General features: G+C 36.0%; 1 protein-coding gene across 1 annotated transcript in view; it reads left to right on the top strand.

Annotated features, from left to right (window-relative positions):
- NETO1 (neuropilin and tolloid like 1) overlaps positions 1-23,756 on the top strand; it is a 98,094-nt gene that overhangs the window by 58,528 nt on the left and 15,810 nt on the right. Inside the window, exons 5-7 of the mRNA XM_057699827.1 lie at positions 855-896; positions 1,014-1,141; positions 10,190-10,418. Coding sequence (XP_057555810.1) covers positions 855-896; positions 1,014-1,141; positions 10,190-10,418 — 399 coding nt within the window. The remainder of the gene's footprint in view (positions 1-854; positions 897-1,013; positions 1,142-10,189; positions 10,419-23,756) is intronic.

The raw sequence follows: 23,756 nt of genomic DNA, 5'->3' as shown, positions 1-23,756 counted from the left end.
GCTGGGAAAACTGTACGCCTTGTTTCTAGTTATCATCAAGGAAAACGTCCTCAGAAGCCCTCCAATAGGCTCACCTTTATGGTATCCTGGCTGCATACCTATCTCAAAATCAATTCCAGGAAATGGGAACGAGACTACCATTTTTGGCTTACAACAATTAAGATGCTTCCGAGGCGCCTGGTGAATCAAGCTTTCCTGAAGCACACACATGAGCAGAGAAGGACAGATGCTTGGCTTGGGGTAGACTGAGAAGAAGACTGGGGAGAGAGTGGAGGTTGAGTGGACTCAGCAGAATACTGAGGAGCACCTTGAAAACCAGCATGGAATGAAAGTTAAGGAAGAAACAGGATAGTTTTCATCAAAGGGGAACGGGGCAGGGGAGAGGGACCCTGGGTTTTACATCTTAACTTTGTCCTTCCAATATTCCAGTTGAAATTGTGTTTCAAGAATTTAAAGAATATTTTAAATCAGGCAAAATAATTGCACCTACAATAGACGGAAGTTTACCCAAACCTTGAATTATCTGTGGCTACATTTTATAAAAACTTCTGTTGTCCGATTATAGAGTTAAACGCAATGAATAGATTTCTACTTGATTATTAGATGGAGGAATGACATTGGAAGGTTTTTGAAAAATGGCAACTTTCAATTGATAAAAAATCCTGTAGTAATAATATTATATTATATAAATTAACATTTCAGTCTTAACATTATCGTGCACGTTTCATTTAACTATTTAATTTCCCCTAGTATATTTTTAAGGCAGATTCCTGAATAATTTAATGGTATCTTACTCAACGTCATTTTAAGTCAAATGCAGAGTAAGACTAATTGTCTTTTTCTCAATTTTTAAGATCCTGACTTTAAGGACCTTGGAGTTTTGAAACCATTACCAGGTTGGTAAAATACATATTTAATACTGTTCAGAGGCCTTTGTTTTCTGCTATGATATATACTTTTGGTTTATTACTCAAGCTCCATTTTTTATGTTTGTTTGGCATTTCGTTATTTAGTGTGTGAGTTTGAGATGGGCGGTCCTGAAGGCATTGTGGAGTCTATACAGATAATGAAGGAAGGCAAAGCTTCTGCTAGCGAGGCCGTTGATTGCAAGTGGTACATCAGAGCACCTCCACGATCCAAGGTCAGTCTTAAGGTGAAATGCAGGTTTGACAGTTGACTTGAAAAGTGTCTCCAGCATGCATTGCTTTGAACCAACTGGGCATGCTTAGTGCATTTCAGAGTGCAATCATAAGCTATCATGTCATTTTGGTTTTGAATTGCAACTTGTCTTCCTCTGCTTAATGCAACTTTCAGGGTCATAAATAATATGGAAAGGATGCTGCAGAGCTCATTGGGTAATCTGGACAAGAATCTCTAGGGTAAATCTACCTCTCTGAAAAATAACTGAAATGTCATATGTAAGCTGTGATTCTGAGCATAATTAACTTATGTCCTCATTGTCAGTTTCTGCAGTTTGCTGGCTTCTTAACCTAAAATCATATCTATGGAAGAAATTGTCCAGAGCTCACAAAGTCATGGATCTCTGGTGTATAAAATAAGCCTGCGACAAGGCTGAAGGACAGTGGTGATCAGGACCATGAAAAGGGGACAGAAGGTGCTTAATTGCCTATTAAACACCTCTTGATGGTCATCACGAGAACACGTTGGTCCAGTATCACCAAGTCCTCCATTTTTTTCATAATATGCCCCCGAATCTAGATTTTATGTTGATTACCTTGATTTTTTTTTTTTTTTTTTTTAATTCTTTGGCCGTGCTGCACAGCCTGAGGGATCTTAGTTCCCCCACCAGGAATCACATGCCCCCTGCAGTGGAAACACGGAGTCTTAACCACTGGACAGCCAGGGAAGTTCCTGATTGCCTTGATTTTTAAATGTTGACGATAAACTTTAAACGTGGGAAACATTAGATGTATTAAACGAAATACATTGTGGGCCAGATTCAGACTCAGATCACTTGTTTAGAACAACCCTATGCATCCTATTATGGATGTATCTTAAGAAATATTGGGATGAGTAATTTTGTGCCCGTAGCTATCACAGGTTTAGATTGTCTATTCTTCGCTTCATCTCCCTCTATTGTCATCCTTTTAGAATATAGTTACGACCAAGCTTTACTGATTTATTAGATTTGGAGCTGCCTATTTATTGAGGTTGAAACAATTTGTTATTTAATTTATTGATTTAGTGACTCTATAAACTCTCAAGTGCTGTGCTGAAGAAATGAAAAATTATACTGTCCTCGCGTTTCCAGTTTAATCCTTAGACAACCATGTGTCAGAATAATCCACGGAATAAGACAAGATCATTGAGGTATTTGTAAGATGTAGTAGAGTGAGGGAGAAGACCACATATACCTGGCGAGGAAAATCAAAGGTGGACTCAAATGGCATTGCAGGGCATCCTCTGAATCTTAATGAGAAATGGTGCTGTCAGGTAGACAAGGTGGAAGTGGCTCTCTAGGTAGAGTGAATAGCATCTATAAGGTCATGGGAGCATAAGAGAGTATGCCCTTTCAGGAATTAAAGTAATTGCATGTGACCAAACAAAAGCAGAACGATGGTGGTGAGTCCTTAAGCTGAAGGGCTCTGTGCATCCCCCTGAAGAGCCCAGATTCATCCTGAGTGCATGAGTGATACACGGAAGAGTGTGAAACAAGGAAGTGATGTGATCAGATCTGCATTTTTAAAAAATAGATTTTCCCTGTCTAGAAAGGACAGAGGTGCTAACACCCCACGCTAGCTACAAAAACATTTGGTGACTTGGATATTCAGGATGAGGGGAAAATAAAACTCATCTCTGAAGGAGTTGGTATTTCAGGAAATGTTTTCATCTTTTTTCACTTGATTCCCCATGAATGTCTTTGGGGTTTGTATATAATCTGGAAGTGTGGCACATTTTCCCCCAAACTTCTGGCAACAGAGATTCAGACCATGGTCCAGCTTCCAGCTTTGCCACTGCAGGCCTCTTTGCATTGGAACAAGTCTTTTAAAAAGTTAATTGCATTTTGAAAAAAAACACAGTGATTCCTCCTTAAAAAAAAAAAAAAAAGCAAGGCTACTGGTGACATAAAACCCAGCCCACTACACAAGATTCTGTGAGAGCTAGACTGCAATTTATTATTCTCTCTTACATAATCTGCGGGTTCGCATGTGCTGTTCATTTTCCTTAAACTCTATGAGTGAAAGATTTTTTAGAATTTTTTCAGCAGGAAATATTTGAGCCCCACCCCATGGTCATAACTAGCATCTTTGTCACCGCAGTGTCCAAAGAGAGAGTTTCTGTGAAAGTGCAAACGCACACCGTTTCCTTCCAGCTGGTAAATAGACTGTCTTTTGTACAGTCGCAGAACAACAATACCTAGTGTACCTGCCTGTTACAGAATTTGGCATTCTGTGACCCAAAGGGGAAGCTGCCTGCAGAGCTGGACAAAGATGGCTCTATTGTGACAGGCTTTCTCTGTTAAATTAAAGGTTAGGGGATAGGAAGTGGCTTTGAATAACTGTTGAGAAAAGCAAGACTTGGAGATGACGGCCTGTGTGGGCTTTCTATTTATACGGCACTCCTAGCAGCCCAGGAGAACAGACTATCAATGCACCAGTTAGACTTGAAATGGCCCATGTGAACATTTGAATGATAACCGGTGATTGAAACATACTACACAATGAAAGTGCTAAATAGCTTACTGGGGTCCTATTACGATTTACAAGTGTGTATTGCTCCTCGGCCTTTTTGCAAATGGAAAATACAATATCTGATATCTCCTTTGTTTGAGAATCGTAATACAGATGATAGCCTTTAATGAGAATGTGATTAACCCAGATTTCTTAGAAATTGGAATACCAGAGCCAGAAAGAAAGTTAGGAATTCATTACTGATGAGCTCCTTTAATAGATGAATAAGCTGGGTCAGGAGAGTGACGTTGGTTGACAGTGGGTTGTCGAAATATGCCTCTGCCTCTGTAAGCAACTCTTCAGTTTCCATACAGATTCTAGAGCAAGGGTGGTGGGGGAGCATGACGGTGTCTAGTTCTGGATCTGGTCCAGTAAAGAACCACTAGAGAAGAATGTTGGATGAGTCCATCGTGGTAACAATGTTAATTTCATGAAGGCTGGGGCTTATTTCTCTCTAGATACCCAGTGCCAAGAAAAATCTGTCATTCAGTTAAAACTCATGGGAAAAATAAACTGATGTATATATATCAGGAAAAACGGACGTGGTGACAATCTTCAAACATCTGAAGAACTGTCAGGAGACAGGAATAAGAACATAAGGCTTAATCTGCATGTTTTAAGCACTGCAATTTATTTGTAGGCTTGAATCTAGAGATATAAAGAAGGTTTTTGTTTTTTATTTTAATAATGGAGATGTTCAAAGATCAAATGAGATCCCATGGGAGGAATCCAAGTAAAGTTTGGCAGGGATTTTGTATAATAATTAAAAAGTCAAGTGATTTTTTTTGGCATAGATAATATTAAACTCCTTTTAAGACCAGAATTTGATGAATCTATGATAAGGAACTGCTCAAATATTTGATTAGTTAGTAAAAGTGCTAAAGCAAGGTCTCCATCTCCTAATCCCCAACCCAGTGTGATGTCACAAAACTGCACTATTTGGGGAAATTGTCAAATTCATTAAGGCAAGAAAATAAGTCAAAAGACTTTTAACAGACTATAAATGAAGATAATTTAATGATTAAGGTCTTGGGAAAATAAAACTCTAGCTTTTATTAATCATTTAAAACTTCAAATTAATTTTTAAAATGTTACTTAATTCAAAAATATTTTGAATAAATTTAGGATAAAAAACAGATGAACTTGACAAATACAATAAATCAATATTTTATAGCAAAGTTGCGTTTTCAGCCTCATATGACCTTAGCAAAAAAACACAGTCCAGCTCACCAATACTTCTAACCTATAGATAACACATGGGCATTGTTTAAAGCGGCTCAGTTTGTAGTAACTTGTTATGGGAGCAAGGAGAAAAGAAATGCAATAGGCAAAGGTTAGCAACAATAACTGATGTCAATCATAAGTTCAGGGGTTCTAAAGATTGAGTCTGCCCTTATTATCACCAAAAATGAAAATAAAAATTGGGTAAACAAATTGAAAATCTTAATTGACTAGATAACTACCAGTGAAAATGTTACGAATCAACTTTGTTTTTTAAATGAAATCTCAGTTTTGTAGCACCAGATTTTGGAGGGTTACTCGGATGGACCTTAAATATTTTCATACTTGTCCATGCATGCCGGAAAATTATTTTAATATTGTTGTAGCAGGGTTTGCTGTGTGTTTTTTTCCAACACTTCAGAAAATAGTATGATGTTCTGGTTTTTGCCTCCAAATAGAGTGCGTGCTGCTACCCTCCAAATTCATGGGATGTCCTACCTAAAATGATAAGGCCTGGCAAGTCCAGCCGCAAATGCAACAGCAACCCCAGAAGTCCTGGGCTACGCACTTTTTAGAATGTAGCTTTATCTCTCAAAGTGCAAGGTGATATTGAAACCGTGGTCGGTGTTTCTCAGACTGTGGTGTGTTTAATCTGTATTTATCATGGAGAAAACTGTTCTGGCAAGTCTTAAATAATTGCCCCAAACAGTGTTTGTTTTTTGCATATCATTGTGACATTAGGGGAGAGAGCCAGTTGAATGGTTGGTATTAAATGCTTGTAAGTATATTAATTTAGTAAATCTTTAGCTAGATTTACTTGCTTTAAGTATGCGAAAGGGATTCTGCTCTCCACATTAGTGTGATTTGGAAGACAGATATTACTGGAAATTGTTTATATGTTCTGATGCACCGCCCATGTCCTATTCAATAAATCATTTTGTCAGCTGAAACTCTCTGTGATTGATTAGCAAGAAGAATGCATCAGAATGATTCAGTGAGAGGAGATGTAATCTGACTATTTTACTGGCGTTATATATGCTTCTGTTTATCATGGTACCTTTTCTTCAGCAGAGACACTAACGAGCTTCCTGTGGTTTCCTACCTTAAGTAAAAACACTGTCAGATGGCATTCCTCCCCTTAGTAATATTATGCCACAAGCTTTAGCTGACAAGATATCATTTAAATTCTGATGTAGGGAGGGTTTTTATATGGTATGTACTATAGCTAGTGTGGGAAAACTTGATCACTTTTCTGGCTACTGGCATTTGGCTTTTGCAGTAACAGCTCTGTACCCAGTAAAGCTAATACCCACTGGAATATTTTATTTCTTTTTTAAAATTATTTTAAAAGTTTTAAAAAATGATTGAATGCTTTAGAAGTGAATATTTAAAATCTAGTGACTGTAATTGTTCACTTCCTCGATGAATAGTATGCTGCCTAATAAGAATGGTCTTTAGATAGAAGGTTCTTAGACTTCAGCCATTGCACTTCATGTAAGAATGCAAACCATTCAGCTCTTGTGGAAAATGTAGACATTCTAGAACTGTCAAATGAGAAAACAGGGGCCGAATATGCAAATTGCCTTTCTAACTACAGCGATATTCTTCTGTAAGATCATTTTATTTTTAAAGAAAATTTAAGACAGCCATTTACTTCAGAGAGACACGTTTATTTTCTGTGAATATTATTTATGTCTCAATTGTCAACATGTTTCTTAGCCCCTTTATAGAAAAATAGAAATGGTTTTGCTTAGTTCGCTAATTTGTCAATTTTGTTGGAGTTCGTTTTTGTTTAAAACTATAACTTTCTTTCTGGAATATCAGTCTTTGAAAATTTTCAAAAAAATTTATATGAGGCTGCAAAGTTTGATACTAAGGAGAAAAGTATCACGCAGATCTGAGTTGGATACCGATCTATTACTTTAGGGCCTGTGTCACTTTGAGAAAGTTATTTAGCTTTTCTAAACCTCAGTGGTTTTTTATTTTCATTTTAAAATAGTTATAATAATAGTGTATATTACTCTTGAGATTTGAGTGAAATAATGCAATAGAACAATGTCTTAAGTTACTGCCAATACGTGATGCAAATGGTAAGTTAGCATTTTAAGTTGTGTTTCTGAAATAATTGTTCAGATGTATTTGGCCACTGAATCACTCAACCTGAAAATATCACAGGATCAAATATCTTTCTTGAATTAGTCAAACGATTACTTTATTTTTCTTTCTGTGGGCATTGTGTTTGCTTTTTATAGCCTTGTAAGAACATTGGAGGGAGGGGTTTTCAGTCACCCTACTCAGTGTTTTCTCCTATTGAAAACTGTGAATGCTTGCAATTGTAATTGCATATTCTTTTGAGGGCTAATAAACTATGTTGGAGTCGTGGTGTAGCATTTGAGAATATAAATATACGTTTGATTTTTGTTGCATTTAACAAGATTTTTACTTTCTAAGAATACCTAGATTTTGTAGGCATCTACATTTTTTACATTTTTATAGTGTTTTCAATTTGTTTACTTTTATTCAGGATGGGGCTAATGAAGAGATCCTTAAAACAAGAGTTCGGGATTTTAATCTGATTTAAGGCTCTCACATTGACTTGCTTATTTTCCTTGAGCAAGCTATTTTGTCTCCTTTGCTTCCTGGTAAAGGTCATCTAACAACAGACCCAATTCCTTTTTACAAATCCTTGTGAAAATCTGAAAAACAAACCAGTTAGTAGAAACTTGGAAGGTTTAACATTTTTTCAGATGTGCCTTCCTAGGGGGGACAATTTGGAATTTTTTGGAAGTTTTTAGGAATATAATATTTGCTTGGGAATGGATCCAAGATGGGCTACATGAGTAATATATGAACTTTTGATAGAATAAAATAAAGCAATAACCAGGGAATGAAGAGCAAGCAGGCTGTTTTAGGCTGCATGTTTTATAAAGCCATAGTAATGGCAATTAAAGTCAGTATCAAAGTATTTGGGAATTTGGGGATAGCTTCCAAATGAAATGTTACAGATTGCATATACATGAAAACCTTCCCACCATGCAAAGCATAATAAAACTACAGTGCTTTCCATGGATTCTCAATTTTGTCCATTTCCCCCTATTTTTCTCTTTTTGTTTTTCTTCTTGAGAGTTACATGAGGATTTCCAGCCGTGGGAGTCACATTTTATTTACAATCAACTCCTTATAAGTCCTCAACACACGACTTATACGCTTTTATGTCATAGTTGAGAGTTATAAATACCTTGTGTTGAAGATTATTGCATATCGTTTTCTACTGCAGATAATAAAATGTCAATTATTCTATATACTTATCATGATTTATGGCACTCAAAACAAAGTCTGGTCTACAGGTGCCCAACACATGTGTGACGGATGCTGAAAAAATGAAGTTAATAAAGAAAATAGAATTTCCAATTGGTCAGTCATTGAATATACGTCCGTGCAAATTTTATGGAGTGAGTGCTTAACATACGTAACACATGGTGTAACACTTAGAGTAAAATAAGCACATCACTACCCCAGCTTTTCAGGATACACAGTTTAGCACAAGGTACACCTAACATGTAAAATAAAGCTTAAAATATGTTCAAAATAATATTGTAACACAAAAGGTATAGAGAATAATGCCACTGTGGTTGGGGAATGGGAAGAGTGAAGATTCTTTTAAAAAAATGATTATTATATGTTACAGGTGTACAGCATTATAATTCACCACCTGCACATACTACAAAGTGGTCACCACACAAGTCTAGTTACCATCGTCCCCATACGGTTGGCCCCCTTCACCTGTTTTGTCCATCCTCAACTGACCTCCTGTCTGGTAACAATTAATCTGCTTTTTCTATCTAAGAGTTTAATTTTTTTTCTTTGTTTTGTTTAGATTCCACATATGTGTGAAATCATAGTGTGTTTCTTTCTCCACCTGACTTCCTTCATACAACATAAATACCATCAAGGTCCACCCATGTTGTCACAAATGGCAGGATTTCACTCTTCTTTATGGCTGAGTCATAGCCCATTTTATATATATATGTACATAAATTCAACCAATGATATATGTATATCTCATTGGTTGAATTAATTGCTTGTGATTTTTAATGTACCTTTGTACAGAGTTAAATAATATCTGTTGCTCTTAACACAGTATGCCTGATGCAGTGTAATATTGCAGAAGGATTATGGACTAGAGAGTTTGAAGGAGCTTGTGTCTAATTTCCAGTTTACATCATCTGAGACTGCATTTCCTGAACATGGTAGTAAAATGTGCCACTTTATAGAGTTGTTGGGAGTATTTAACAATAATCTGTAAAATAGGTTATAAAGTACTTTTTACTCATTGTGTTAATTTAATTTTTATTTATGTGGACTTACCAAAAAGGCTTGACCCTGTTATGTGAGAATGATCATAGATTTTTTTAATTAATTATATTTATATATTTATTGGCTGTGTTGGGTCTTTGTTGCTGTGCACGGGCTTTCTCTAGTTGCAGCGAGTGAGGGCTACTCTTCGTTGTGGTGCGTGGGCTCCTCATTGCCGTGGCTTCTCTGTTGTGGAGCACAGATTCTAGGCACGTGGGCTTCAGTAGTTGTGGCACATGGGCTCAATAGTTGTGGCACACGGGCTTAGTTGTTCCACGTCATGTGGGATCTTCCTGGACCAGGGATTGAACTTGTGTCCCCTGCAGTGGCAGGAGGATTCTTAACCACCTAGGAAGCCCAAAGAATGATCATAGATTTTTAAAAAATATTCCATACCTCAAAAATGAAGCACGGTAGTTATATGAAAAAATTTAAACAAAGTAAAATCAGAGACTATCTTTTGATACCATTTCCGTTTTTGCTTGATATTAGCACAAAGTATTTATTTCCATACATTTTTGGAAGTAAATAGAAGCCACAGAACTATAACAAGAATGTCTCAGAAATATTTAAAACATTTGTGCTGATGAAAATAAAGCAGTGTGTAAGTATGAAAACTAATAACTGATTCTGGATAAGTTATGGGAAGGAATAAGGATCATTTGGGTAAAAATAGTTATGGGAAATGGTACATTTACTTCAAGAAAGGATAATAACATTTGAAAAACAAATATTAAACACAAGTTGATCTGAGTGGTACATCTTTCCTTGCTACTATCCACGGGGGAAAAATAATAAGATTGATTGCAATCAAGGCTGTCTTGTGAGACGGAGAGAGAGAACGGAAGTTCTGGTGCTTCGTGAACTACTTTCACATATTGATCCCGGAAAATGATCGGATCCTTGCTGTTGTTTTCCAGATCTACTTACGATTTTTGGACTATGAGATGCAGAATTCAAATGAATGCAAAAGGAATTTCGTGGCGGTGTATGACGGAAGCAGCTCCGTGGAGGATCTCAAAGCCAAGTTCTGCAGCACCGTGGCCAACGACGTGATGCTCCGCACGGGTCTCGGGGTCATCCGCATGTGGGCGGACGAGGGCAGTCGCAACAGCCGGTTTCAGATGCTCTTCACATCCTTTCAGGAACGTAAGCATCTCCGCTCTTCACAGCGTGTCCTTCAAAAGTGTCAGATGATGCAAATCTCGTAAACTGTTAATGGCGTTTTCTTCATGCAGTTTGAGCACAGCGGGGTGAGCCTTAATAAGTTGTTCACATCGCCGAGATTTCCTTTGCTTGTCTTTGATCCCGGGACCGGAGAGTTACATATTAGATTTTGATTACTTATATCAGCATAGGCATCCTAGCCTTGCTTAAGACACCTCACAGTATTCAACAGGGAAATGATAAATTTTGTTTGTCTTCGGTTTAGCTCTTACCAAGCTATGGAACTGAGGTAGCAGCTTCCGATTTTGAGTTTAAATCTTAAAAACCTGCTTAGAAATATTTGGTAGGTTTTCTTTAGTGACCCTCTCTTGCCGTCCCATTGATTTCAAATAGGTCTGTGACTGCAGAGTTCCTATTAAAGTAGGCAAAGTGGGAGAATTGCTTGGGAGGAGAGTAAATAGAAAAAGTTCCAGAAAATAAACAGCACAATGGATGATACCCAGAGCTATGGGCAAAGCACAGCAATTTTAGAAAATCGTGTTCTAACAAATAATGAGTCATATTAATAGACATATATTTGGACTGTTCTTTAGCAACCCTGAGTAATTCATGTTTAATAAATTTATACATGTGAAAAACAACCTTAAGAAATTCAGCTTTAAGGAATCAGTACCTTGTCATTTCAAACTATACAATTTTTAAGAACAGAAAAGACAAAATGTTTTTGAAATGTCAAGGATTTCTCAATGATAGGCGCAGCAGTCACTGCTCATTTCAATTCATAAATGTTAGATGTATTAGACAATTACTTTGTACTGTGAATAAATAATTTTGGCTTTAATTTGCTCTCTAATTACCTGGAGAATTCTAGGGCCTGAGAAGTACTGAATGTCATTCAGTCTTTCTAAATCTTGATACCATCACAGAGGATGTTAAATCTCTCTCCCAGGATTATTGCAGATTTCAGCAGCATGTTGCTATCTATGTCTTCGTTTCATGGGTTAATCAAAACGTTAGAGCTAGTGCATCTTTATTTCAGCAAGGTATCTGGCCAAAAAAACCTTGTCATTTTTCTACTTAGAATTTGAAGAAATTCAGACTCTAAGATAGCACATTTGGTGTTTTCACTGATGATTGCTCTACCATATCCAATCGATTGTGCCTTTGGTGAGGGTCAGGGTGTACCTTATTGAATATTTTTATCAGTCTTGGATAATCATAGATGGAGAACTTCTTTCTAATTTAACACATATGGAATGGCTAGTTAATACGTTAGATGAAATAATCAAGTTTTTTAAATTATCACAAAAATATGCAAATTTTAGCAAAGCAATGCCATAAAATGTAGTAAGGATACATGAAAATATGTCTTCTTATGTTTCATACCCAGGTAAAGGGACTCTGACTCCTAGGACTTCCTAAAGTTTTATTTCATTCAAACTCAATATAAGCCAATAATTTTTTTAAATAACCGACAAAAAATATCTAATGCAGTGTTAGCTTATATTAAGGAAAATGGAATAAGCAGCTCAATGAAGATACTCCCATAGGAAGCCGCACTGGTCAAAATTCAGATTACATAGGCTGTTCTCTTTTGGGTGTCATTACTGAGGAGCAAAGTCATCATTAGACGAAGCTGACCAGGATGCAGAAGCATCTAGAATCATGGGAACAGGACAAAGGAGAAGGAGTGTTTATCTTACAGATTCCTTTTGTTCAAAATGTGACAGCTACCTGAGACCTAGGTGGGTGATGTGGATTAATGTCTGAGAGGTAAGTTAAGTTTGTTAGGTTAATTATAGGAAACCATTTGAGTGTAATTGATGAAAAAGAAATGTCTAGAGCGTAGGAGCCGCAATATTCCAAAGGTGAATGGGTTCCCACAGAGGATATTCCACAGAGGGATACAAGAGAAATGGGTTCTCATCGGGCGTGAGTGGTGTAGGTGCAGGGGAGTGTCAAAGTTGGATGGGGAAAAGGAGGACCAGCTAACGTCTAAGGTGCCTTCCATCTCAAAGATTAAGACCTGTGAGATTTTAAAATTCTGCTTATATAAGAAATAGCAAATTATACTGTGTATCTATCATTAGAAATATTTTTATTTGAGCTAAAAGACAGTTTTCGTGCTGTCATTAAATGATCTCCGAAAGTCATTCAGGTGGGTGGACTTTCAATGACTAATCCAGAAGAAACAGGGTATTCTTCCTAAGAAAGCATACAACCCTTTATGTGCCTACACAGGAGATCACGCTCATCTGAGTGAGTATTGCAGTAGCAATTTCCGTGATTATCTCGTAAATTTACAGGAAGCTTTGATTGAAACGAATTTATCTTCTGTGTCCTGTTGCCTGTGTAGTTTTGTTATGATATTTTGTTTTTTCTGCATTGACTAAAACTGTGCAAAATTCTAGTATTACATGCCTATGATCAAAGTCACAATGTGATGGAGTATATGGGTATAGACTATGTATTTTTGCCTTGAAATCAAGGTATTCCAGAAAAGAGATGAAAATTTTCAAAACAACAGGAAGTAGACTTATAATCACTTCTTTCATTCAGAAATGGGTGATTCTAATCTTTATTCCACATGCACACATATATGGAATAAAGTTTAGAGATGTGAATCAATGATCAGCTCTTTCTTACTCAAATAATGAGAAACCACCTTGATTTTTTTTTTGGTTCCTATGTTTATCACATGGTATCCCCAGTGCAGTGCTGAAAAGTGTTTAGGGCATATTCAACAATATTCTAATATCTGTCAAAATGTCTTATATTAGGAGCATAGGATATATTTAGAGGTTAGATAAGAACTTAGAAGCCATCTATTTCAATCCCAAATATTTTATGAATTCAAGCAGAAAAGGAATAGACCCAGGGAAGTTAAATGACTTTCCCTGAATACCCTCAACCCCATGCTTAATGATTTGTTTACAGCACAGAGGCAAGAATGTAAGTGACTCCTAATATCGGCAAGGTTTTCATGGATACCTCTGTCACCTCTGAGGAATGAACAGAGCTCGAATTTTCTAAAGATGGTGATGATGGTAAAAATAGGTTGCACTTACGCCTCGCTCTTGTAGCTTATATATGTCAGCATAGTTTTACTTGCTTCACAAACTGAATTTTGATTCTTCTGTCCTGTCTGTTGCATCTTATGTTTACATTGTATGCTTCCATTCTGGAATCATACAGTATCCCACTTTCGCATGACTACAATCATTAGACTAAAGTAGAATCATGACAGGGAGCTTCAGCTCTAGAACATACTAATCCAGAGACTAATGGATGCAAATGGGAATATATTTTCAAATCATTTTGTTTTTACATTTTATCTGAATAAATTAAAGGGAAAGAATGAGTGTATAAGAGAGAGGTGTAGAAATTCTTACTATGAGTCATCAGACTCTGAGTTTTCACATGCACATCAGAAGCATTTTAAAAGTCTGGATTAAATGCCAACATTTACAACAACAACAAAATGTCCTCTAATATAATGGGAGAAATTTAAGATCACTGAATGGAGAAGTATTTACCTTCAACTATGTCATGAGAAATAACATCTTCCCTAATTGGTCCCATAAATATCATGCTTTTGCCTCTACCGTCTTGCTAACTCTTCACCTCAGCCTTTTCTCAGCTCTACCTGAGATTGCGCCATGATTAATCATATCACGCCGCCGTTGGCTCCTGCTAAAAAATGTTTGCTTCAAAGGAATAGTATCCAGACTTTATCCTATAGAGCAACTTTGAAACCTAGCGACTAGAGAAAAAACAATCAGTATGATCACCAAAGAGGCACTGTCTTACTTCATGAGATTGTCGTCTTTATACTACTTCAGATGGCATTTTGTACTCAGAATACTCAAAATGCTTGGCCCATTCTTAAATAATTTATCCAGTGGAGATGAACACATATGTGGGCACCCAAAAAAGACCTCAAATTTGTAAGTATTGATTTTGGATAGTATTCTCTAAGAAAGATGACATTTAAACTTTCAATATATTCTGAAATGAAGAGGAAAATGTATTAACCATTGTGACTAATTTGCTTTCTTGGGTCAAAAATCAACAAATATGAGGGAGAATCAGGTTAGAAACACAGCTGATGATAAAGAAGGAGTCCAACTAAAGGTGGAATACTTTGAATAATTCTCACATTGATATTGAAAGTGTGCTGTATTTTACTTTAGTGACTCAATTTAAGATTTCCTATAAGAAAGGCTTTTTACACATTTGCATCACTTTTTATAAAGACATTGGTCTTGCTCTGAAGAATCATCTAAAGGTTTTTAAATTGATTACAGTTAGTGTAATTTTAATTTTGAGCACACATATATGTAAATGGGTGATCAATTACGATTGAACTGTATATTTAAGTATTGGATATACATAATAGAGACGTTAGGAAATGTACCTCTTCACATTTGAGTCACAGGCCAGGTTTTCTGAGCCAGCCTTTTCCTGTGCTCATGAATTTGCAGTAACTAGAATGACTAAATACTGTGAGTAATATCTCATTGTGACTTCTGAAGTTCTACCTTCAGCTGCTCTTCTGCTTTTATTTAGACCATGATAAACTCTCAATCACTTAATGCTTGATTAATGGGCAGCATACTTCTGTTAAAAACAGACATGCAAATAAAAAGAGATGAAAAGAATATCATTCACTTTCAAGATGTGGGAATAATGTTTATAATAATTTGCTCAAATGAGATTATATATTTAGTTTCATATCAATTTATGATGAAAGACCATAGAGTCTAAACTATAGATTTGTTTACAGTAAAGAAACATATGGACAGTAATCTTTAATTTCAAAGAGGAGTTGAATTGAAGGATTCTGTGGAAGGCAGAATTCTGAGGTGAACCAAAAGATTCATACCTCTCCGTATAGAAGTCTCTTATAACCTTCTTCCCTTGAGATAAGCAGAAACCTGTGAGTAGCTTGGGATATCATTTTTTTGTAATTAAATTAACATTCTATGGAAAAAGTTATTCTGCAGATGTAATAAGGTCCCTAGTCAATTGATTTTGAGTTCATCGAAAGGGTGGTCATCTTGGGTGGACCTGACCTAATCAGGTGAGCGCCCCAAAATAAAGTGAAGCATGGTTCAGAAAGCCTGCTGACCCTGAAAAAGAAAGCAAGTGGGTATGTCATGAACTGCCTGCCTGTTACAGGGGTGAACTCTAGGAGCTGAGCGCATCCCTGGCTATCAACTAGAGAGTAAATGGGGACCCCAGGTGTAAAACTGCAAGAAACTGGATTCTGCCAACAACCTGAATAAGCTAGGAAGAGAATCCTGAAAACCAGAGCCCCAACCAATGCCTTGATTTCATCTTGTAAGATCCTAGCAAAGGATCCAGTACTTGGGGGTCTGAAATTGTGTGATAAAAATTAGGTGTTGTTTTAAGATATTAAAATTGTGGTGATTGTTACACAGCGATAGAAAACCGTTATGGATTTTGGTGCTGCATGTGAGATGCTGCTGTAACAAATACTAAACAAGTGGAAGCAGTTTGGGATCAAGCAGTGGTCATAGGTTGGTTGAATTTTAGAATAATGATAGAAAAAGCCTAAATTGCCTCAGACAGGTGGTTAGAATATACCTGGACTTGGAGGGCTGCCAGTGGGTCTCAGAGAGAAGTGAGGGATATTTATTAGAAACTGGAAAAAACGCAATCCTTGTTTTGTAGCGGCAGAAAGTGTAGCAAAGTTTAGTGAAATTGTGTCTTACGAGGATGTCAGCAGGCAGACTTGTAAGTGACAAATGTTGGCTCTATAACTAAGTAGATTGCTGAGAAAAGTGGTGAAGGTGTAGCCTGGTTTCTCTTGCTGCTTATAAGTAACATGAGAGAGGGGAGAAATAAATGTAAAGAAGATTTATTAAACTAAAAAGAATTAGGACTGGATGGTTTTGAAAGCTCCAGTTTCTCCAGGTGGCGAAGATGTTAAAAGTTAGAAACTATGTTGAAAATGTGGCAAAGAGAAAAGGCTGAATGTGACTGTATAACCTTTGCTCAACCATAAGAAACATCAAAAAATCTCAGTGTTTAGTAACTAAAAGGCCCTTGAAAGAAGAGGTTAAATTTGGGCCTTACAGATCCTCTGAGTCAAGCTAGAGGGCCTCCAGGAGGGGAAGGGCAATGACCTTCAGCCATTACAGCAGTAGCCAAGAGGAAAGAAAGGATTCTGTCAAATAGATTTATGGGTGTGGCATTTGTCTAAGAGAACAAAGCCTAGTAAATTTTAAGTAAGACCCACAAGCCTCTTGAGAAAATTATTTCAGTATAAACACTATCAGCTTGGACTGAAAGGGAAGGAGAGAACCAAATAAAAAGAGTTATTAGAACCCTAAAACTCTAATGGCATAAGGCAATCTGATACTACAACTCAGTTGCATACACATGTTACTTTTCATGAGAAAAGAACGATGACTCAGAGCAAGACTGAGAGCCTGGAGGGCAAAGTCCACAGCTATAAGGGCTTAGTCCTAGAACTGGAAATATAATCAGGAAAAATCCATCATTTAACCAGCTGCATTTCAAGACTATTGTGGACCAATGACTTCTATTTACTCTCCATTCTTTATTTGAACCAGAATCTCTGTAACTATTATCTGATGCCTGTCCAACCATTGTGTTGGGAGTTTGGGGAAGGTGGCTTGTCTCTTTGGTCTCATGGGACCACATGGAGGGGAACTGTACCTCAGAAACTGAAGTCCATACTCCTTCAAGGACTGCCCCCAGGAGCTTGTCTGCACAACATTCAGATGATTTAGATGCTGAGATTTCAGACTTTGAGCTGGTGAGATTTAGATGCGATTTTGGACTTTGCCTTGATGCTATAATAAGATGATACTCTTGGGAGCCTTGGGAAAGTTTGAAAGTATGGGTTCATTTTGGGGCTCTCTATTCTGTTCCATTGATCTACATGTCTGTTTTTGTGCCATACTGTTTAGATTACTGTAGTTTTTAGTATAGTCTGAAGTCAGGGAATGTGATACCTCCAGCTATATTCTTCTTTTCAAGATTGCTTTGACTTTTTAGGGTCTTTTGTGGTTCCATACAAATTTTAGAATCATTTGTTCTAGTTCTGTGAAAAATGCCATGGGTATTTTGATAGGGATTGAATTGAGTCTGTATATTGCTTTGGGTAGGATGGACATTTTACCAATACTAATTCTTTCAATCCATGAGCATGATGTGGCTTTCCATTTGTGTCATCTTCAATTTCCTTCACCAGTATCTTCTAGTTTTCCAAGTACAGATCTTTCACCTCCTTGGGTAAATCATTCCTAGGTATTTTATTCATTTTGATGTAATTGTAAATGGGATTGTTTTCTTAATTTCTTTTTTGGATAGCTTGTTATTGGTATATAGAAGTGCACCAGATATCCTGCTTGGTCTGACTACACACCATAAATATTAATAATAATCTTTATGCCCTTTTGAAAGAAATTCTAAAGGTCAGGGATGGAAGAAGTCAGAGACATTGTAAGCTGTAGCCAATACTCCTGCTGGCCTTAAAGGAACACACTGCCATGTTACAGCAAGGGCCACTTGGCAGAGAATGATGGTGGCCCTCAGGGGATAAAAATATCCCCCAGGTGGCAGCCAGCAAGAAAGTAGGAACCTCAGTCCTACAACCCCAAGGGACTGAATTCTTCCAACAGCCTGGATGAGCTTGAAAGAGGCCTCCATGCTCTAGATGAGAACCCAATCCAGCTGCCCTCTTGATTTTGTCTTGTGAGACCCTAAGGAGAGACCTCACCCAACCCAGACTTCTCACCTGCATAACTGGAGATGTTAAGTGGGTATTGTTTTAAGCCTGAAAGTTTGTAATAATTTGTTACTCAGTGATAGAAAACTAAAGCATATTCATTGTAATGATGTGCAATTTTTGATAGAATGGATAACCCAAATGCAATCTATATGTGTTATTTAATATTTTGCTTAAATATGTTAATAAATATATTATTATTTAGTAATATATTACTGTTCCTAAATTTGGTAGTTCAAGAGATGTGACAAGATAGAATTGTAGGCACTATAAGAAAAATAATCACTCCAACATCAGTTTGACTCTACAAGTTGAGTAACTACTACTGTTTTATTAACCTAGTTGTTAATAAGTTTTCATTTTTATACTTCTTTGTGTTCCTCCATTCATTCTGTCATTCCTTCAGTAAACAAGAAAGCACCCAGGCACTGATGGCATGAAGATGAGTAAGAGGGTTGCTGCTCTTGAGGTGCAGCCGCACTCCTTCAAGTTGAATTCAAGTGTGTGACTCATTTCAGAGAACGCTCCCTTGTATCTGGTACTCTGTTCCCCCGACCACACATTCTCAGTTACTTTAGTAAATTATCCACTGAAATACTATATTCTCTTCTTGTATAGTTTTGGGTTGTTTTTTTTTTTTTTCTTTCCAGCATTTGTTTATACTAGTAGGATCCTTACTTTTCTCTCATCATAATTGGTTATTATTTCACTGTTCAGTTTCATTATCTTATCCTTTCTAGTCTGGAACACAGTTTGGCCTGCCATCTGCCTCTTGTATCCAATTTGCATTCTGTCCTAGATAGTGCAAATTCCCCATTTTGTAATGCACAAGTAAAATTACCATATCACCTCAATAAACTAAACTTAATGGATCCAGAGGGGAAAAAAGTATACAGATTGTAAATTGATTATTAGTGTAAAAGTGCACAGAGTTTGGTAACACTCTAAGAAAATACACCAAAAAAAAAAGGTTGATAATAATCAACTCACAACAATAATATTTAATTTTCCCTCTAGAAAAATCTAGGCCAAACACATTTATGAGTTTGGGGTAAATGCTAAAACCAAAAGGCGTTATATTCTCTATGTATTTCAGCAGGGAAAGAAAACTGTAAGTGCTAGAGGGAGCAATGTGACCAATTATAGACTAAAATGTAAATTGATGTTTTACTGATATAGCTCTCCATGCCTCACCATTATGAGTTGGTGTATTTTTAAAAGATTAAGACCACTTTATTAATACAGGAATTATTTACTTATGTATGTCATATAGCAGCACAAATACCAGTTGGCATAGATTTAAATAGCAACAACACACAAAATATGATGGGGAAATTGCTGAATATGTGTCAGGTTTTGGCACATCTCAATAAAGTAGACATAAAACACTCTGTGGGTAAGGGAACATATTACTATATCCAAACACACAAAATTTAAGGTATATTGTTATTTAAATTTTTACATTTAATTTAAATTTAATTTAAATAAAAGGAAAAAGCTGAGCTGGAGGACAATTGGCAACATAAAGGAGAAACAGTGGGCAAATATTCTTATCCTATAAAGAGTACACGAGTGTGTGGTGTGTATCTATAAAAATATTGAATCACCATGTTGTACACCTATAACTAATATAATATTGTAAGTCAACTATACTTCAGTAAAAATAAATAATAAATAAGCAACAATAAATAAATAAATACAGAATACAGATTGTATAAGATAATAAGAAAATGTTATATAACAATAGAAAATGGGACAAATGTAAACAATTAATTCATAGAGAAGCATAAATGGCCTATTGGTATAGGAAACAAACACCTACCTATTCCTATTAGTAAACAAAGAGATGTGCATTTCAATAAGCATGAGACATCATTTTCATCCATCAAATTGCTTTAAAAAATTAGCAATGATGAAATACCCAGTTTTGGAGATGGTGTGGTAAAATGAAAATATATGTACGCTGGCAGGAAAGTAAAAGTTTTCTCAATTTAGCACTATATATCAAAATTCTAAAATAGGTAAAAAACAAAAATAAGGTCTCACCTGTTGATCTAAAAAATTAACCTAAGAATAGATACTAGTGATGAGAATATTTAGAACCATTTAAAAAATGAAAAATGCTTAAATGGTTGGTTACATTGTTCTTGAAACATACATATATTCTTTCCACTGTTGAGATGATGTGTTAGATTGATACTGACAATGAATTATATTAAAAAATAAAATTCTAAAAGCACATAGCAAACAAAACACATGCACGTGACAAATTTATTCTTGTAAATATGTGTGATAAATATTTAATATACAGTATCTATTATATGTGCAATACATATGTGTAGAAGTGCAATTAACTGATTATTTAGGGGATGAGGCTTATTGACTATAAGTATTTTATGATTTTTCCACAACAAAGAGTTATTTTTTTTTGGTAAACATTTTTAAAGTAATAATAATAATTTGATATGACTTTCTGAAAGGATTTATTAAATCTAAGTAAACAAGATATATACCTTATTTCCTTTTTAAAATTTAAATATAGTTGATTTACAATATTGTGTTAGTTTTAGGTGTATAGCAAAGTGATTCAGTTATATACATATATTTTTTCAAAGTATTTTCCACTATAGGTTATTACATCAAATTACATATTATTTTCTTTATTGGGAAAATTAAGATTCATTTATGATTTCAGAAAATAATAATTGCTCATTAGAGATTTTTTGGTGGGGTGATAATTATGCCAACAGCAGAGGATACCACATTGCTGTCTAGTAACCTACTCTTTTAGACCAAATAATCACTAAGCCTATGATAGAATTTCTCCACTATTTACCTAAGGACACACTTAACTTGAGGGCCGATTCACTGCATGCAAATGCTGATGGCTAAGCCCACATTTCTGCAGTGTCCTTAGAACAGTAGAGGTAGCATCAGCCCCTTCTCTCCCAGGTGACATGAGTAAAGCTTTGTTTCCTCTAGCATGTTAAACTATGTAAATAGTTAGAAAATGTTGCTCTTGACACATTTCCCAGCTAATTGTGACTCACAAACTGACAGGGTGTCCTGTCCCAAACTGTTCCTCTCCCACATCAGAGATCTCATTCTTCACTTTTCCCATTTCTGACCTTTCCTTCCCCATTTTGATATTGTGCAGCCATAGCTACATCTGTGGAACCTGGTGAGGCAGGTCTCTGATTACCCTGAGAAATCAGCTACAAGGTATCAATAGGTGTATTAGTTTCCCACTGCTGCTGTAACAGGTTACCACTAATTTAGTGCTTAAAACCTGCACAAATGTATTATTTGAAATAGGTTTCCCTGGGCTGAAAGCATGGTGTCAGCAAGACCACTCTCTAGGGAAGCTCTAGGGAAGAACGTGTTCCCTCATCTGTCCCCGTCTCTGGATTCCCCCCATTCCTTCTTCAGAGCCAACAAGGTGTCATCTTATCTGTTTTTGCTACGTTGTTAAATCATGTTCTGTCCCTTGGAGCTTCTAAATTCCTCTCCTGAGGACTCCTGTGATTACAGTGGTCCCACCTGGAAAATCTAGGCTAATCTCCCCATCTTGAAATCTTTAACTTTATCACATCTGCAGAATCCCTTTGCCATAAAAAGTAACATTGACAAGTTCTAGGAATAAGGGTGTGGACAAATTTGGGAGTCATTATTCAACTAAATACAATGAATTTGATTTTCACTCTTGTTTTTGCTTGTTTTTTTTTGTGTTTTTTGTTTGTTTTTGGTGTTTTGGTTTGTTTGTCTTTATTAAACTGACAAACTCTTGTCTGAAATTATGAAAAAATAACTTAGTCGACTTGAAGACCAAAGGTTCATAAAGCCAAATGGTAATGGTATATCTAAACATATGTCCCCTTCATAACCTACTATTGAATAAATATGCTCCTACATAAAGAAATTTTTTAAAAATTAAATATCTTTTCATTATAGAAAAATACAAAAAAGGAGTGTATCTTGAAGATATAAATATACACTTTTTTTGGCAAGTATATATGTGTTTGGGGATTTTAAGATTGTTAATATTTTAGAAACAAAATCACAGATCTATCATTTGAAAAAATAATTTTTGTTGTTTAAAAAATATGAAATAGGATGAGAAGATGTGTAAAAGCATGACTTTAGCGCTGGTTGACTGTTTTTTCCATTTCCTTTCCTGTAACACCTTGACACTGAATGTGAATTCTCCAGAAAATGAGGACCCATTATCGGGCAGCTGTAAGTTTTAAATACATGTGTCTGGAACAGAGCAAATAGTCAATAGGTGGTGCTACTATTCTGTCTGCTAATGGGATAACAGTATATTGAAACTTCTAGAGTCAGTAGTTTCTTACTTTCAAATATAATGAGGCTTTTGGGCAAAGGACAATGATATAAAATTGTGTAATCTGCCAGAGACTCACCCTTCCCTCTTTCTTTCTTGTTAAATGTTTAGTTGAGTCCTATTGTACCATAAAAAAAAAAATCCAATGTCAGGAATGTCTTAATATTTGAAGTTAATTCTTGATGGACATTTATTACTGGATATTAAATGATTTGGTCATTGAACTCAAATCATTGAGGAAAATTTATACACATAGATATATCATTTAGTAAAATTATTAAATTTTAAAATCAATTTCCTCAACTAATTTTTAGACTAAAAAATTAAATAATTTTGGCTACCATATTTATATGTTGAATTACTTAGAAAATTTTGCCAAATTTTCATTGAACTTTTTGGACCAACCTTGTCTTTAGTTAAAGTCTGGGTCTGCCAGGGATCCTGGGACAAGAATAAAGGCAGCAATTTCCTTGTAATTTTCAGTAGGGTCCTTGGGGATAATATATATTGATCTCTGTGATTCTGGCTTCACAGCTACTGTAGTTTACATCTATCAGTGAAAATAAACACGGTATGTTTGCTATGGAGACAGAAAATTATTATTCCAAATTGTTAGTCTTTGAACTAATAGAAGCACAAGCCTGAGGCTGTGGTGCTCCATTGACGCTTGGCTTTAATTCTTATTTACTGCAAGTCTTCCTTGGGGGAGCTGGCATATTTAATCATGAAACCAAATACGCATTAACACCTTCAACAAAACAGTGAGTCTACCCTACCAACTGTTGCAGATGTCTGTGCATCAGCCATGGAAACAAACCCTGGACCCCATGTCCAAGTCCTAATAATTGAGAGCAGACCCCAGATAAATACAACATCCTAGTTATTGTAACTAGAGTCACATCTAATTGCACACAATGAGTAAATCATCCGTTAGCTGACCCAGCGCAGACATAATCATAGTATAAAAATGTATAATAATTTCTTAGCATCAAATGGAAGTGATAAATCATGACGTGGTCCATGCCCTCTGTGAGGAACGAAATGGTTTCTATCTATGGAGTATAATTTTCTCATGAAGATGCTTCTCTTTTCGTAATAGCATGTCTTTTGGAGCAGTAGGGATATGCAATTTTAACAGAAAGATTGGAGGGATCTAACAAATGTGAGTGGGATTAGATTGTGAATAGAATTTCTT

The sequence above is a fragment of the Hippopotamus amphibius genome, chromosome 11, assembly GCF_030028045.1.
Source record: "Hippopotamus amphibius kiboko isolate mHipAmp2 chromosome 11, mHipAmp2.hap2, whole genome shotgun sequence".
NCBI classification, from domain to species: domain Eukaryota; kingdom Metazoa; phylum Chordata; class Mammalia; order Artiodactyla; family Hippopotamidae; genus Hippopotamus; species Hippopotamus amphibius.
Note: the sequence above shows the minus strand (reverse complement) of the source record. Positions and strands in the feature narration are given on the sequence as shown.